Source organism: Rhinoderma darwinii, chromosome 10 (genome assembly GCF_050947455.1).
Source record: "Rhinoderma darwinii isolate aRhiDar2 chromosome 10, aRhiDar2.hap1, whole genome shotgun sequence".
Taxonomy (NCBI): domain Eukaryota; kingdom Metazoa; phylum Chordata; class Amphibia; order Anura; family Rhinodermatidae; genus Rhinoderma; species Rhinoderma darwinii.
Window position 1 is genome coordinate 36,978,315 of NC_134696.1, and position 17,847 is coordinate 36,996,161.

Consider the following 17,847-nt stretch of genomic DNA (forward strand, 5'->3'; position numbering starts at 1 on the left):
AAATTACGGACGTAATTAGTGTGTGTGCACATACCCTTATTTAACCCCAATCCCCTGACCTCAATCCCATAGAAAACTTATGGGGTGACAAAAAAAAATGCAGAACTGTGGAATGTCGTCCAGTCCTCCTGGACTGCAATACCTGTTCAGAGGGGCCAGAAGTTGGTCGACTCCATGCAACACAGATGTCAAGCAGTTCTCAGAAACAATGATTATCCCACTAAATATTAGTTCAGTGAAATTTTCAAGTTTGTAAAGAAGAATGCTGCCTCTGCTATTTTTTTGAACAGCCTAATATTCCTTTTTCTTTACTTTCCGTAAAGGATTTACACAAACTGGATAAATGTTGTTATTGTTTTGGAATTGAATGTGTAGGATTTCCAGTGCATTTGTTTTATTAAACTCACTGCTATTTTTTTTGAACACTAACGTACACGTAACATAGGTTGAAGAAAAATATAGGCTTATTTAGTTCGAGCTACAATCCTAAAGTTTTGACCCAGGGGAATAAAATCGGTTTTTACTAGAAATATGTCAAGTATTATTATACATCCCAGGGTCAATAACCCAACTAATAAATCAATACAAATCCTATTTGCCTTGGCAGCAGCTGCCTGGCACAAATTGTTCATTTTGCCATTTACTAAAATCCCTGTAAAACCTTTATGCCATATGCTTGTTACATGGATGTTACCAACAGGTCCATCGTGACGTGATTTTTTTATAAAGAGTCCATGAAAAAAAAGCAGGTTCAAAAACCAAGACTTCAATACAAATGAGGGAGTCTCGACTTTAGAACATGGCAACTATACAGAACCGAGCCATTCCATTGTCTGTGCAACCTCACAACGGAGGTGTAGCTAGAGGAGGGCAGGTGGGGGTGTCAGTGGCCCCAGGCCCTCTGAGATAGTGGCAGACTGTGTCGCGGTGGCCTCAGGATGCAGATACAGTTAAATCCAATGCTGGAGCAGGGAGCTGTCAGCTCAGTGGATTTCCTCCACTCGTCATAGGAACGGGAATAGGAGAGTAATTATTTTATCATTTTTAATAGGCAATATGGTGGCATTTCTACCGTATGGGGCAGCCATGGAGAATTATATTGTGTGGGACAGCTATGGAGAATTATACTGTGTGGGTCACAGCTATAGGGGCATTATACTGTGTGGGGTTAGCTATGGGGGCATTATACTGTGTGGGGGCGACTATAGGGGCATTATACTGTGTGGGGAGACACTATATTGTAAATGGAAGTTACACAAACCATGTAGCAGTTATGGAAACAGCGTAGCTCGCTATGCTGTGCAGTTTCCGTCACACCCATTCACTTCTATAAAAGTTTACAGAAACAGAGTAGCACCGAAAACTTACACCTAATGCACCTCTGCAGTTGTAAACATGTGTTGGGGGTCCACTCAGATGTGTTCTGCCTCTCCCAGTTCTAAACCCCCAGGCATGCCTCTGCCTCACAATAAACAACCCAGCTGCTGCTGAACATCACAATACACTCCAGGTACTACAAAACTGCTCAATAAACACTCCAGCTGCTGCAGAACAGAGACGTTGCCAGACTTAGGCACTGGTTTTAATTACCCTCGTTATAAATGTGTAACATACATCATATAAAAAAAATACAATAAAATAACCAATCACCACCGCACAGTAAATACAACTGATGAGACTTAACAACAATTAACTCCAGGGATTTACAGGTGACACATTCTCTGATTATAGTCGTTCACTTTCCCTGTCTTTTCCATCTGGTCAACTAGTCTCTGCAGAGCTTGCCACCCAGGCATCTTTGGCACTTGTCGTTTATACCACATACCCATTATGAGAGCCACCAGGGCCTTTATGCCAGTCACAATGCCCCAGAGTTTAAATTACAATTAAAGGTGGAGAATGCTGGGCAGGGACACCAAGCATAATACCCAAGGCACATGCCCCTGCTGTCTGGACATAATGATGCCACTGCAGCAGAACCTCTTTGAAAAGAAAATATGGAGATGTGTCAATCACTCAGAGATTGACATGAAGCTCACTTTTTTCTGTAGTGGAAGTGCAGATTATAAAGAATAACATGGTGACCCTTAATAAACAGGAGCTGAGATAATGCTGCCTTTACGTCATTGTAATGATAAACGACACAGTTAAGCAGACCTTTTTGTCAATGGTGGAGCGCTGCGTAAGGGGGGGGGTAATGAAGGATATGAGAGTATGTGACCTGTCACTCACAGTAATTTGCTGAGCGCTGCCTGCTTACGCACTTCACAACTCTCAGACTACTTGATAGCAAAGCTTACACCAGCAAAACAAAAAGGTAAATCACATCCAAGTTTATGATTTACCAGCAGCCTCAGCCATACAACTCCCAGTCCCCCCTTCCATAAATCACCATATTAAACAGTCAATCCTCCAGCAGCAGAATGAAGAAATAATTGCTCTTCTAGCAGGGACTTCTGTGTGTATTGTACTTCACCTCAGACAAAAACGCCCTGTTACCGCACTTGTGCAATGTTCACATTATACTTTGCAAGTCTCCCGGCTTCTGTGTAGCAGCAGGCCATGTAATAGAGCTTAGAGGATCATTTTTTATATATTCTGGTATCTTCACCATATTTGAGAACTGCTTATGTAGAACAGTTGCTTCCCTGCAGACCTGTCAGGAGAAACCATGCAGGGTATAGCCTGGAGTCCATGGACAAACTAGAGACTGCAATGAACAGCAACCTGTCTTCTGTAGAGCTCTGCATTAGTATTAGACAAGGGCAACACAGGATTATTTGCAATGGTCCATCACAACCTTTTTTCCCATAATTAAACATTGAAGTTACTGTAATCCCAACAAAGTTTTCCTCTTTCCCCGTTCACCCCAAATTAAACTCACTTTGTCAAGTTTTTCTGTTTTACATGACATTTTTATATAAGATGGTTTTAGGGTTAGTGATAGTATTCCTGTATTATCCCTGGGGGTCTAGAGTCGCTTAGCAGTTTATACCACATATTTCTGGTGACCAAGGGTGAGAAAAGGGTTAAAAGTGAAACCCATAGTGATTTTGAATGTTTATGGGTTAATATTTAATAGCCCTGAAGGTCAAGCCTTTTATAATTACCATAATAATGATATAATCTACTTTATTACTATGTGGTTTAGGATACTGAAGGGGTCAATTTGGAAGGCAAGTCGCCACCTTGAACGCTTTGTCATGTTCCTCAAACCGTTCCTGAACAATTTTTGTGGTGTGGCGGGGTGCATTATCCTGCTGAAACAAGTCACTGACATTAGGGAATATCAATGCCATGAAGGGGTGTACTTGATTTAAAACAATATTTAGGTACAAGTCAAAGAAACATCCACATGAATGACATGACCGAAGGTTTCCCAGCCGAACGTTGCTCAAAGCATCACTTCCTCTTCCGGCTTGTCTTCTTCCCATAGGCCATCCTGACACCATCTCTTCCCCCTGGTAAGCGACGCACACGCATAAATGTGATTTATCAGACCAGGCCGCCTTTTTGCACGGTCCAGCTCTGATGCTCATGTGCCCATTGTAGGCACTTTTGTCGGTGGACAGGGGTCAGTCCCACACGTAGCAAGTGGTGGTGCTCTGTGTGTTCTGACATCTTTCTATCATAACCAGAGTTTACGATTTCAGCAATTTGTGCTAGAGTAGCTCTTCTGTGGGATCAGACCAGACGGGCTAGCTTTTGCTGCCCACGTGAATCAATAAGCCTTCGGCACCCTTGACCGGACGGTCACCGATTGTCCTTTCTTGGCCACTTCTGGCAGGTACTAACCACTGTATACTGAGAACACCCCCACGAGACCGGTTGTATTAGAGATGCTGTGGCCCAGTCTAGCCTTGCAATTTGGCCGTATTATAACCCCCACACCTTGACAGATACCATTGTAACAAGGTAATCAATGTTATTCACTTCACCCGTCAGAATATAAATTAAACATCAAGCATTGGTTAGGGAGGTGTAGACACAAAGTTGTTGTTTTTTTTTCCACGCTATCTCCTAAGTATCTTAGGGTGGTAGTATCCAATGTTGTATTATGGCAGTAAAAATCGTTAAATAGGGTTCTGGTATTTTTTTTTTATTGGCAAGAACAACGCTGTATAATGTGCGATTTAGGTTTCGTTCACACCTGCGTTCCCTTCTGACGTTCCATCGACGCTTCCCCCTCAGAACAGGACCCTGACTGAAATCGACCGCTATAGCTTCCCTCAAAACGACTGAACCCTTGCACAACAGAGACAAACGGAAGCCATTGGCACCAGATCCGCCACCATTGAAATCAATGGTGATGCAAACAGAAACCTATGGTTTCTGTTTTTCAGTCAGGTCTCGTTCTGACAGGAAGCTCTGCCGGACCGTCAGAATGGAACGCAGATGTGAACGAAGCCTATTACTGTCACAAAATACCCGATGGCAACCTCAACACTCACAAGGCAAGTGTAAACAGAGCCCAATGATCATCCGTAGTTAACACGCCTTGACATTCACACATTTCCTTTTTACTTTTATTGGTTAAAACTAAACATAAGGGATCATAATTTTCATGGGACTTAAATTCATTCCACACTACATCATCCCTTCTCATCAGTGCCATCATGATCTGTTTTTTCCTTTATCACTCGGGGCGATGGATGATGGATGATGGATGATGGATGATGGACGACATCTGATGTCAGTTTGTTTCTGGTCTTCAATTAGCTATCGATCAGCTTCTATCAGAAAGGGTAGGGTGTAAAAAAACAAAACAAACAAAAAAAAAAAAACAATTGTAAGCCTGTCCTAAAGTGATTGAAAACTAATGATCACCCATGTATCTGAATGCTAAAAAAAAGAAATAAAATAAAAAAATATGATAATGGTGACAGAACTGATGTGGGATAATAGACTTCGGCACCGGTTTGTTTGTCCACAGGTTCCTTGGTGTGAATAGATGCAACTAAAACATCCTGATCCTTTCATTAGAAAAGGTGCCCACACACTTTTAGACATGTAGTCGACATTGTAGAGAATAAATAGTTTAATAGTTTTCTTGGATAAGTATTAAAGGAATTATGCGCTTTGTGTAAAGGTAAATTGCAGTAATAATAAAACCCATGTGTCCCCATTTCATGGTCTCTGCCATCTCCAGTTTTTCTTGTTGTAGTAAAGCAAATTCTGACATGAACAAACAGCTCCCTCTAGTGACCAGTGCTGCAATTATTCTCTATTTCGGCAAATGCATACGTACCGTATATACACAAAATTACAGCAAACAGGCATTGCGAAATATACACAGTATTAGGGCTTATTCAGACGAACGTATAATACGTCCGTGCAACACGCATGATTTTCACGCGCCTCGCACGGACCTGTTAGTCAATGGGGCCGTTCAGACAGTCCGTGATTTTCACGTGTGTGTCCGCTGCGTAAAACTCACAACATGTCCTAAATTTGTGCATTTTTCACGCATCACACGGAAGCACTTGCATGTGAGGCGCGTGATTCGCACAACAGCAGTAAAAACTATGAATGAAAACAGAAAAGCACCACGTGCTTTTCTGTTTACAAACAGTGTCATAATGATGGCGGCGGCGCGAAAATCACGCAGCCACGCATCATACCCTGCTGACACACGGAGCTGTGATGGACCTTTTGCGCTCGCAAAACACCACGTTTTTTGCGCACGCACACACTCGTGTGAATTCGACCTTAAAGGGAATGTGTCGCTAGAAATTGTACACATTGTTTTAATTTTTTCACAAGTCAGGAAATATTATAAATTAGATTCTAATTTATAACAATTCCATGTGCTGGCCACTAGAGGGCGCAGTTCCCAAAATTGCAGCATGGTCACTGTGGTCAAGCAACCTCATTGATTTATGCTGCAAATTTGGGGTGGACACACCTCTCCTCTAGGATCCTCACACAATCCCCCCCCCCCCCTCTTCTTCTGGCTAGTGCCAGGAAAAGGAGGGGTTTGAAGGTCTTCAAACCTCCTACACTGTGTGCCGCCATTTTCTGTGCAACTGCATAGTGCTAGGAGGATTAGATACAGTGCTCAGCAGACAGTATCACACGAACATAATACACCGTGTTCCAAATTATTATGCACATTGGATTTAAGTGTCATAAACATTTAATTATTAGTTTTTCAACTAAACTCATGGATGGTATTGTGTCTTAGGGCTCTTTGGATCATTGTAATCAATCTCAGACACCTGTGATAATTAGTTTGCCAGGTATGCCCAATCAAAGGAAACTACTTAAGACGGACGTGCCACATTATTAAGCATGCCACAGGTTTCAAGCAATATGGGAAAGAAAAAGGATCTCTCTGCTGCCGAAAAGCGTGAAATAGTGCAATACCTTGGACAAGCTATGAAAACATTGGATATTTCAAGAAAACGTAAGCGTGATCATCGTACTGTGAAAAGATTTGTGGCCGATTCAGAGAACAGACAGGTTCATTCAGATAAAGGCATAATGAGGAAGGTTTCTGCCAGACAAATCAATAGGATTAGGAGAGCAGCTGCTAAAATGCCATTGCAAAGCAGCAAACAGGTATTTGAAGCCGCTAATGCCTCTGGAATCCCGCGAACCTGAAGGTGTAGGATCCTCCAGAGGTTTGCAAGTGTGCATACAGCTAATATTCGGCCACCCCTAAACAATGCACACAAGCAGAAACGGTTGCAGTGGGCTCAGAAATACATGAAAACTAATTTTCAAACCGTGCTGTTTATTGATGAGTGCCGTGCAACCCTGGATGGTCCAGATTGATGGAGTAGTAGATGGTTGGTGAATGGCCACCATGTCCCAACAAGGCTGCGACGTCAGCAAGGAGGTGGCAGAGTCATGTTTTGGGCTGGAATCATGGGGAGAGAGCTGGTAGGCCCCTTTAGGGTCCCCGACGGTGTGAAAATGACCTCTGCAAAGTATGTAGAGTTTATGACTTACCACTTTCTTCCGTGGTACAAAAAGAAGAACCATGCCTTCCGTAGCAAAATTATCTTGATGCATGACAATGCACCATCTCATGCTGCAAAGAATACCTCTGTAACATTGGCTGCTCTGGGCATAAAAGGAGAGAAACTCATGGTGTGGCCCCCATGTTCCCCTGACCTCAACCCTATTGAGACCCTTTGGAGCATCCTCAAGCAAAATATCTATGAGGGTGGGAGGCAATTCACATCAAAACAGAAGCTCTGGGAGGTTATTCTGACATCCTGCAAAGATATTCAAGCAGAAACTGTCCAAATACTCACAAATTCAATGGATGCAAGAATTGTGAAGGCGATATCAAAGAAGGGGTCCTATGTTAACATGTAACTTGGCCTGCTACGTTTTTTTTTGATTGAAAGAGCTTTTGATTTCTGTAAATATGACCTCCTGGTGCTGCAAATTCATCAAATTACCATTTTAGTTCTCTTTACAACCTTTAAAATGTTTTGATCTCTGTTGTGCATAATCATTTGAAACAGGGAATTTTGAGTTTATCAATCTGTTATCATTAGATTTGTTCAATAAAATTAGCATTATACTCAAACAGTTGATGGCTTGAAGATTATACTGACATTTGCTTCGACTATTTAGGAAAATCAGCGAAAAATAACACTTGCATAATAATTTGGAACGTGGTGTACACACATCATACACAAACATAAATAACCTGCCGCTGGTCTACGCTCCTCTTCCTTGCACCTTCGCTTCGTTGAATATACGGCCAGAAGCCGCAAGTCGTCATCTTACTGTCCGGCAGCTGTTTCCAGTCCACACGAAAATGGCACCGGATTTCACTCTACGAACGAGCTTAGTTTTGATCTGTGAGGGAACGGCGCATTCGCCATTCCCACACAGACGGCGCACGCTTCTAAGAATGGAACGGCTCCCGTTCGCATTCTCTATGGGGTTGTATGTGCCGTATAGCATCTCTATATGTCATTAATCGACACAATGACGAAGAAAAAAAATAAAAATAAAATGGCAGCCCCCATAGGGAAGTAAAAGTAAGAACACAGTAACAAGTAGAACATGAGAACACAAATAAATAAAATTTGTTCATATATTAAAAGCAATATGATAATAAAAAATAAAATCCTCACACCTTCCCTTTAAGACAAATAGAAATAGCAAGTAGAAAATATACAAGAAAAATTGTGCTGGACCTCAAACTTTTTTCCTTAAATAGAAATAGCCCCTTATGTATATGGGGGTGAAAAATATCAAGGCAAGTTCCCTTATGTACATACGTTAAGGCTGCATTCAGAGGGCCATATTAACAGTCCATGTGAATACCATTTATACTGTGTCAGAAATAAGAACACATCAGAGGAAAACATAGCCGAGTTATTGCAGCCTAAGGGTATGTTCACACGTAGTCAACCAAAACGTCTGAAAATCCAGAGCTGTTTTCAAGGGAAAACAGACCCTGCTTTTCAGACGTTTTTTACCAACTCGCATTTTTACCAACTCATTTTTTTACCAACTCGTTTTTGGAGCTGTTTTCATTGGAGTCTATGAGAAAACAGCTCCAAAAACGTCTGAAAGAAGTGTCCTGCACTTCTTTTGACGAGGCTGTATTTTTACGAGTCGTCGTTTGACAGCTGTCAAACGACGACACGTAAATAACAGGTCGTCTGCACAGTACGTCGGCAAACCCATTCAAATGAATGGGCAGATGTTTGCCGACGTATTGTAGCCATATTTTCAGACGTAAAACGAGGCATAATACGCCTCGTATACGTCTGAAATTTGGCCGTGTGAACATACCCTAATACTGAAGACAGAAAAGCGCAGTCACATCCTCTTCTGTACACGGGTAAATAACCAATTCAGTATTGCTATGTGCTACACAGTCTTTAGTATTACTGTATGTACATAAGGAGATTTGTATGTTCCGTGTTGTGTTTTATGTCCATTTGTTAATAATGAAGACCTAGCCAGACGCTGTCCCTTATGTACATATAGTAATTCTGAACATAGCACAGCACATTACATATGGTAATACTGATGACCTAGCACAGCACAGACAATCCCTTGTGTAGATTTGGTAATACTGAAGACGTGGCACCGTACATAGACGCAATACCATTTCTACATATATGTGATTTTGGAAAATCAAGGTAAAAAAGGTTTTAATAAATGACTTGCTAGAAAGGTTACTGATTATAAACTTATGATTGCTATTAACGAACACAAAAAGGAGAATAAAATACAGTGCAGTCTCTGCAGGGGAAAAAACAGGATTTTTTCAATACTCACCATAGAATCCTTTTCTCGTCCAGTCCATTGGGGACACAGTGGCTGTTGCCACTAGGAGGCGTGACACTAAGGCCCCATGCACACGATCGTGCCCGCGATTGCAGGCACGGCCGGCCGCTGACTGACAGCCGCATTTTCGGGCTGTGCTCCCATACAAAGTATGGGAGCACGGCCCGCAAAATGCAAAAGAACGGCCATGTTCCATAATTCCCGGAACACTTCCACGGCACGGCCACCCTTCCGTAGTGCTACGGAAAGGGGTCAGTGTTCAATAAAAGTGAATTGCTCCGTTTTTGCGGACCGCAATTGCGGTCCGCAAAAACTGAGGTTTTTTACGGTCGTGTGCATGGGGCCTAAGCAACACTTCTGTATTTGCGGATGGCTATCCGTATTTGCGGACGCACCTCTGTAGCCATCCGCAATTTCGGCTTCCCCCATAGACTTCTATGGAGGAGTCCGTGCCGCAATTGCGGAGCAAGAACGGACATGCTCCATAATTCCCGGACACTCATCCGCGTAAAGGGTCCATTTTTGCGGTCCGCAAAAACGGAGGTTTGTTATGGTCGTGTGCATGAGGCCTAAGAATAAAATAAATAAATAAAAGAAATTAAAAAAAAAAAGTGTTGACTCCTCCTACATTATATACCCCTCTTACAGGCACTGAGCTACTCATGTAAACCGAAAAACACGGGAACCAGATAGGAAAACCACATCCGACGGACAACCTTATCAACTTCATAACGAGAACAAAAAAAAATAAAAAAAAAAAAAAAGGGGTGGGAGCTGTATCCCATAATGGACTGCAGGAGAAAAAGATTTAACGGCAAGAACTTGAAAAAAAAATAAAAAAATCCTGCTCTCTCATTTGTCTCATTGGGGGACACAGACCATGGAACATCCCAAAGCAGTCCATATGGGTGTGAACCAACAGAAAAGGCCATAATCATCTACTCAGCAGATGCGCGCAACATCTTGCAACTAAGGGAAGCATCTGCAGACACAAGGTATGCACCCTGTAGAATTTGGTGAAAGTAAGCAAAGACGAGCAGGCACCTGCTTTGAAGTCAAAACCTGAAGGCACACCTCGCAGGAAGCACCAAGTGCCCTAGTGGCATGGGCCGTAAACCTGGATTGGGGGAGTTCCTTCCCATTGCCATAAACTCTACCGACTCAAATAGCTAATCGCAGCAAGCGGGCAATTATAGCTTTAGAGGGCACCAAAAACGCTACCTGGGAATTTCCAGGACAACAAATTCAGAATTGGAGTGGCTAAAGGAGGAAGTGACCAAGAGGTCGACCTACAAGCAAAATTGAAAAGAGAGCGTTCCTTAGGATGCACCAGAGACTGGCAAAAGAATGACCAAATGAGATCCTAGTTAAGGTGGAATGAAGAGACCTTAGGTCAAAAAAAAAAAGGCACAGTGCGGAGCACCGCCTTATCTTGTTGGATAGATAAGACAGCAGTCATCTAGGAAATGCTCCAAATGGAGGTCGCCACCACAAGGAACACCACGTTCCAGAGGAGCAGACACATCAAGATGTTCTGAAGAGGCTCAAATGGAGCCAACTGCATTGTAGAAAGTAGAAAAGACAGATCCCAAGACTGAGTTGGCGGCCACTGCAAGCCCTTGCAAATAGGTTCAGACATCAGTTTTGAATGAGAGAGGCCTGATGAAGAAAAAAATAAAATAGACAATGTGGACACCTGCCCTTTAAAAGCATTGAGGGCAAGTCCATGATGCAATCCTTCCTGGAGGAAGCCTAGTAGCCAGGGCAAGGAAAAGAACAAAAAGGAGGAAGATGTTGATCGTCGCACCACTGAAGAGGAGTCTTCCAAGCTATGCAATAAATACGTGCCGAAGAGGGCGCTCAATCCTTCAACATGGTTTGGATCACCTGCTGCAATAAGCCTTGAGCTGTCAGTACTGCGGCTTCAACAGGCACACCGTTAAACGTAGCGACTAAACTCGGGTGGAAGAGATCCCCTTGAGAGAGCAGATTGTGCTGAAGTGGTAAGGGCTAGAAAGCGATAGTAGAGCCACCACATCAGCATACCAACAATGGCCCGGCAAATATGGAATACCCAGAACGGTTGGAATCCCCTCCACCCTGATTCTTCTGAGGAGCCTTGGAAGAAGAGGAGGCAGCAGGGCAAAGTAAAATCAGGCGAAAGTGAACCCACTGACCCATCAGAGCATCAACTGCATATGCAACGGGAACACCCGGGACCTGGCGCCAAGTAGGGGAACCTGGTGATTGAGTCGAGATGCCAGCAAGTCCACATCCAGTGTGCCCCACCAGGAACAGATTTGTGCAAACCGAGATGAAGAGCCCACTCCCCTTTGTCAATCTGCTCGTGACTGAGATATTCTGCGACTTCGTTGTTGCTCCCAGGAAAGTGAATTTCCGCCCACTACAGAATCTTTAAGGCTTCCACCAATGCTACCAAACTTCAGGGTCCTGCCTTGGTTATAGAGGAAGGTGACTGCCGTGCCATTGTCGGTCTGGACTCTGACCGGACTGCCGTCAGAGATGCCTAGTGACAGGAAGTTCACGCACAACTCTAATATTTTGATGGGGAGACTGGCCTCCTGGTGAGACCACAGGCCCCGAGCTGTGAGATTCCAGAAGGCACCTTCCCCAACCCCTGGCATCCATTGAGAGGACCTGCCAGTGGAGCGGGAGAAAAGTGCAGCCCTGAGGGATCTTTGGAGGTAGAGAGCCACCAGAGAAGAGACCTGCTGAAAAAAAGGGTTCAGCGGTCCGGGGATTCCAGGAGCGATTCCACTGGTAGAAGATCGCCCTTTGACGTAGACTAGTGTGAAACTGGGTAAAAGCGGAATCGCCTCAATGAGGGGACCCCCATGGTGTGCAGAAACATCATACAAAAGCAGAGAGGGGTCAGGGTATCATGCTGCAGTGTGCAAACCCTCGGTTGCAGGTGAACAGTTTCTCCGGAGAAAGGGACACCCGAGCCGAGGTGGTGTTGAACACCATTCCCAGGAAAGGGAGTCTCCAACAGGAAATCAGAAAGGATTTGGACTGGTTGACAATTGAGCCGAAATGAGCCAGGGTATCCCAGTATTATCTGCAAGCTGGTCAGATTTTCTTCTATTCCTTGGTGACTACCTCTTCCAGCACAAAGGGAAAGGGTAAGAGCTTGTAAAGGTCACCTTGGGCAACAGAAGGCCACTGACATGTAAGGTGTCTTTTACCGCAGAGATGAGACTGTCGACCGAAGACGACAGCTTGGGGGATTGCTCAACATCCAGCTCAGAGTTGGAAACGAAGGCCTCACACTCTGACAAGGGCTCGACGTGAGGGTAAGAAACAGCGGAGTGGTCCTCTGGAGGGATGGACGGATCAGGCAAATTATAGGAAAAGTGGAGGAGACCGCTCAGATCTGACCCGTTTAGGGGGTCTGCCACAGGAAGAGAACGTGGAAGGAGAGCCCCCAGTTGGTTGTTTGGCAAGGTGAAACAAGATGCCCATCATGGACATTGGAGAGGTCACAAACGACCCTGGAGAGTGAGTTGGCACTAGGAGTTGAGTCTGCACTAGGCGAGGGCATGGCTGGCGGTTGCGGAATTTGAACCACAGGGTGAGCGACCACAGATGCTTGGCCTGGAAGCCACTATGTATTGTTAGGAATAAAGTGGTTGCCAAAGGCTGATCCCACCCATTTGGAGAAAATATGGTTCCAGCTCCAAAAGCAGCAGCAGTGCCAGAGAGATCCTGTGATGCTGTAAAAAGTAGAGGAGAAGATTATCCTGCCACCATCCTCTGCAATTGGCTGTCGGCAGTCACCCACCCATCGCTAAGCAGGGATGAGAGTCCTGCCCCCAGCCAAGAGCCTGAAGACTTTGGCCCCCATAGGAATATGGCGTGGGATGTAGGGGACAAGTACTCCAGTAAAGGCATCCACTGGTAAGACGCCTGCAGCAGCCTGCCTGGATTGGTGCTGCAAGTAGTGAGGCGTCCAGCGCCGTGCGCTGCGGTAGTGCACTAAAGGTGGGGGCGGGGGAATGAGGATGGAGGGAATCAGGAAAATGGGGAATATTCACCAGTCCTCAAATCCAGTCATCTGCAGAATGGGGCACCAGCTGTTAAGTCCCCTCCAGCGTCTTATATCTCATCTTCAGCATTCCACGGGGACAACAGGGCACTGACAACACCGGGTGCCTGCCAATCGTTGGGGAAACTAGAGGGACAGCGTAGCCTGTTACCCTGTATTCAGGAAAATAAATCAAAATTAACATTAAAAAAAAAAAAGGCAGACAACTTGCTGTCCTCCTACAGACACCAAGCTAAGACTGATCAGCTCAGTGCCTATAAGAGGGGTATAAGATGGAGGGGTCAAGACTTTTTTATTCTTCGTGTCACACCGTCTAGTGGCAACAGCATATACCCATAGTCTGTGTCCCCCAATGAGACCATGGAGAAATGTAGTATTACACAGCACCCATTTGAATGACTGGAGGTCAGCCATTAACAAAGAGGGCTGTCCATGCCTCTGACAGGATAGAAAAGGAGATCACTTTTCTTTAATAGGGAAGCGAGAAACCGAATCCCACTTCATCAGTTGTGCCTGGTATTGAAGCATTCACTTCAATGGGGATGCGCTGCAATATTAGACACAGCCCAGAGAAAGAAAATATACTAAAATAAAAATGCAGCTTACCTGCTGAGCCTGGTGCCTGTACTAGGGTATTAGTATGCATTATAGTAGACAGGTTTTTTTTCTAGTGTCAGTGCCTATTCCCGTGGTGCAGTCTCCCTCAATGACATGATCAATAAATCTAGATTTTCCTTTTTGTAGCACTTCTGGAAAAACCAGTATGCGTTGTATTATAACATGGTTAGGAGGGACTTTTTAATGTGCGCTACTCCAACTACCATTCACTACTATGGGAGTTACGGAAATAGCTCAGCGAGCTACGCTGCTTTCGCCTTCATGGTCCGGGATCACATGCGTTAGCCAGAGCACAGGGCTGTAGGACGGGGTTTAGGGTGCGCCGTTCTAAAAATAGGTGCAGGTACCAGAGGTGGGACCCGCATCTGATATTTATGACATATCCTGTGGCTATATCATTAATGTCCCTGATGAGAAACCCCTTTAAAAGGGGTTTTCACAAAAACAGCAACACTCAGAGGCCGAGTGAATTCAGCAGAGGGAAGGGGGGGGGGGGGGTCTCCCTCTGTAAACCATAAAATGATGGATTGCCATAGCAGCCGGGGGCCTAACAACTTAAGTTCATCAACAAGTTATATGTACCCCAAAATGGTGTCATTGAAAAATACAATTCACCCCACAAAAATCAAGCCCTCCTACGGATTTGTCGACCGAAAAAAAATAAAAAGATATGGTTCCTTGATGTGGTGACCCAAAAACGAAAAAATTCCTGAAGGACTTTATGCCAAAATGGGCTTAGGAGTTAAGGGGTTAAAGGATTATAGTCTATATATAAAAAAATAAATAAAAAGAACATTATTCTTACTCATTTTTGTTAGCTTCCCTTTTAGGAACCGAGTCTCTTATACAAAACTACTGAAAATGTATTACTTCAAGCTTTATCTTTGTGAAATAAGATTATGAGCAAAGTCATTTTCAAGTTCTACTAGAAGAACTGAATAATTGTGTCCAGCCCAAAAAAAATGCCTTGTAAGAAATGGCGCAATGGCGAGTATGATAATCACTCTGCTTTTATTAGACAAGCGATCCAGACCACGAGAAAGCAGGTACTGGACTGTAGGATGAGAAAACCATTTCAATTCTCCATTAAGTTTAACTATGAAGCCTTAAAGGAATGAGAGCGTTTCCAGCGGTAGAAAGCAGTTTGTTCTTGTGTAGCAATGACCACAATTCATGAGACACCCGATGTATAGAAAGTCACAAGGCGTTGGATTTCTAAAGAGAATTATGTAGGTCATATGCCTCGGGGGAGTTTACCGCTGGTTATATGTGAAGGAGTTGCATAAAGGGTAATTCCATAATACAAACCTATTTCTGGTTTTGGTCTTTTACAAGCGAGAGTGTTTTCACGAAGGAGAATTTAAATCCCGCACAACTTCCATGCGCCAAATATCCTGTCCGCTAATACAAGCCATTGTATGATAGGTTATGTCGGCTACTCTCTAGGCACAATACAACCCTCTGTAATTGAAGCCTACCTTCTGCCAATATATCTACAAGGCAAAAGTAGGGAATTGCCTAAAGCCCTAAAACCGTTTTATCAGATTCGGGCTCTGGTTCAGATTTAGGAAAAAAAACAAAACCATTCATACTGAAATTACATTTAAGAGAACAATAAGTGCGCCGATTATGTTCGTTTTACTAAATACTTGTATTCTCCATGAAATAACAGAACGTCCACACTTCTCCTGTTACTAACGGCACAGCAATATAACGAAACTTACTGTATTATCATTCAAATGAGAAGCAAAATATATAAGGGAATTGCCTTATAATAACTCCCTCGAATATAAATGTATAGGATGACCAACGGGTCGCCATTTTTATACAGATAAAATAAAGTGACCCAAGTTTGACATACAAAATATGTTACTTTAAAGATCGGGTCCATCTACTTCTTACAGTGAATACTAAAAGTAAAAAAAAAAAAAAATGAAAATAAATCATAACAGTAAAAAGGTTTTCTTAAAATATTTACTGGTATTCTCATAGAGAAATTTGTACAGATTATTACAGACATGATACAAGGATTCGAGGGCTACTTAATCTTGGCCAGCGCTGACGCTCTCCTCTCAGTGTTCTGAAATAAAGCTCTGATCAAACCCTTCACTTCGTTAGTGGAAAATTCTGTAGCCAGGGGTCCTTTACCATCTGCCCACCTGCAAAGAAAAAACAAAGCGGGCACAACGTCAGCTACGGAATCCCTGCCAAGAATCAACTTGCCCATTTACAACAGATTTAGAAATTTAAAAAGTGTGTGCTTACAATTATTAGATCACAGACAAAGCGGAGGCAATACCCATGTCTGAGGGGCATAGGAGAAAGCCAAGAGGAGATTGCCACCACGTGGTCTGTGAAATGTATATATGCCTACATATATGTGTGTGTGCATAGATATATATATATATATATATATATATATATATAAATAAAAGGCCAGCAATTCTTTCAGCAGGGAGGGAGTAAAGGGCTGCAGTGATTCCGCCTACTCTGCCCCATACTAGAATAAAGCCCTCATTGTTCAATTGTAGATTAGAAACGTAAAAACTTTATACACTGAGCTAAATAGATCCCAAGATATTCCTAAAATGATCACGGGAGGTAAGCTTTCACATACTTGCTTCCAAATTAAAACCCATTCTTTCTAATCCAGTACAACCCTTTAAGATAAATTAAGCTATGACTGCATAGCGTGGAGGTGTCTGACACTAACCGGTCAACGATCTCCTGTAGATTTGCTTGCAGGATGATCATGAGTTCTTTGAACTTCATCCACTTCTGCACATAGATGGGAACCTCCTCCTGAAACTTCTTGTTTTTGCCTTCTTCAGGAAGCGGAGTGAAGACCAGGGGTACTTCTTCTATCATTGTCCTGCACAGCGTATACAGTCTCTCACCATCTTCAGTGGAAATGTCCTGTCAAGAAGAAAAAGTAGTCAAAAAGCATCCCTATGTGGCCATCATTGAACTCCTAAACAGAATCAGATTTTATACACCGACCTGAACAAGACTTCACCTCCAAATGCATGCAACCAATCAGAGCAATAATCCATCCCAATCCTAATCTGCCGGAAAATTGCCGACCAGACAAAACCTCCCATATGATCACAATGGCTATCCTTACGGCACATGCTCCATGTGATGTCAGACTATAGGTGCTGTATGTTTGGTTTTTTTTACATTTAAAAAGGTTTTAAAAATAGTAGAGTAGGTATTTAACCATGCAGATTTGCAATGTAGTTTCCCATAAAGCAGTCCTAGTGATTTTGGGCCGCTATGTGAATACACCCTACAACATGCTGAATCATTAAATGCAGTATATAGGGAAAAACACTACCTGAATTTATGTAAAAGACTAAACCATATATAATTGCATAGCATTTTTAAGAGGCTTTTTTTTTTTTTTTGCTTACAAAACAGGAGACTGATAAAGGTGCATGGTTTATGAATTGTAGATGGTCGCTCTGCCATGTACCAAGAATGATTATTATTAGGACACATTTTAAGCCTCTGGATTAAAAAAAAAAAAAAAAAAAAAAAAAAGATGTTCCCGTTCACTGACAGCAACCATATATCTTGAAAATGGTGATTAACAGAAACACGCTTTATGTACCCAAGGTAGCAGGTACAGCAGAGCTAGAAAGGCACTGTACTCCGCCACATCGGCCATACCTCCAGTACGGTTATTTTGTTGATCATTTCAGTAATGGCGGTGTTTAATAACTTCCCCATGGCTTTGCAGTAAACACCTACGGGAAGCACGTCCTGCCACACTTTACCCAAGCGACTCAGTTGATGAATAACCTTAAAAAGAACAACATTTAGCAGAATTACACAGATCTTACATATTAACGTAGTGGATAGCAGTACAATAATAGTAACATGCGAAACAGGAA

General features: G+C 43.2%; 2 protein-coding genes across 2 annotated transcripts in view; one reads left to right on the plus strand and one right to left on the minus strand.

Moving 5' to 3' along the window:
- The window catches only part of TMPRSS5 (transmembrane serine protease 5), a 173,702-nt gene extending 162,492 nt beyond the window's left edge, over positions 1-11,210 (plus strand). Inside the window, exon 16 of the mRNA XM_075840802.1 lies at positions 11,019-11,210. Within this exon, the coding sequence (XP_075696917.1) occupies positions 11,019-11,210 (192 nt within the window). The remainder of the gene's footprint in view (positions 1-11,018) is intronic.
- A 4,701-nt stretch (positions 11,211-15,911) lies between these two features.
- Positions 15,912-17,847, minus strand: part of ZW10 (zw10 kinetochore protein) — a 36,301-nt gene continuing 34,365 nt past the window's right edge. The window contains exons 14-16 of the mRNA XM_075839738.1: positions 17,624-17,755; positions 16,665-16,867; positions 15,912-16,110 (exon numbers count right to left, since the gene is read on the minus strand). Coding sequence (XP_075695853.1) covers positions 15,990-16,110; positions 16,665-16,867; positions 17,624-17,755 — 456 coding nt within the window. The 3' untranslated portion in view covers positions 15,912-15,989. The remainder of the gene's footprint in view (positions 16,111-16,664; positions 16,868-17,623; positions 17,756-17,847) is intronic.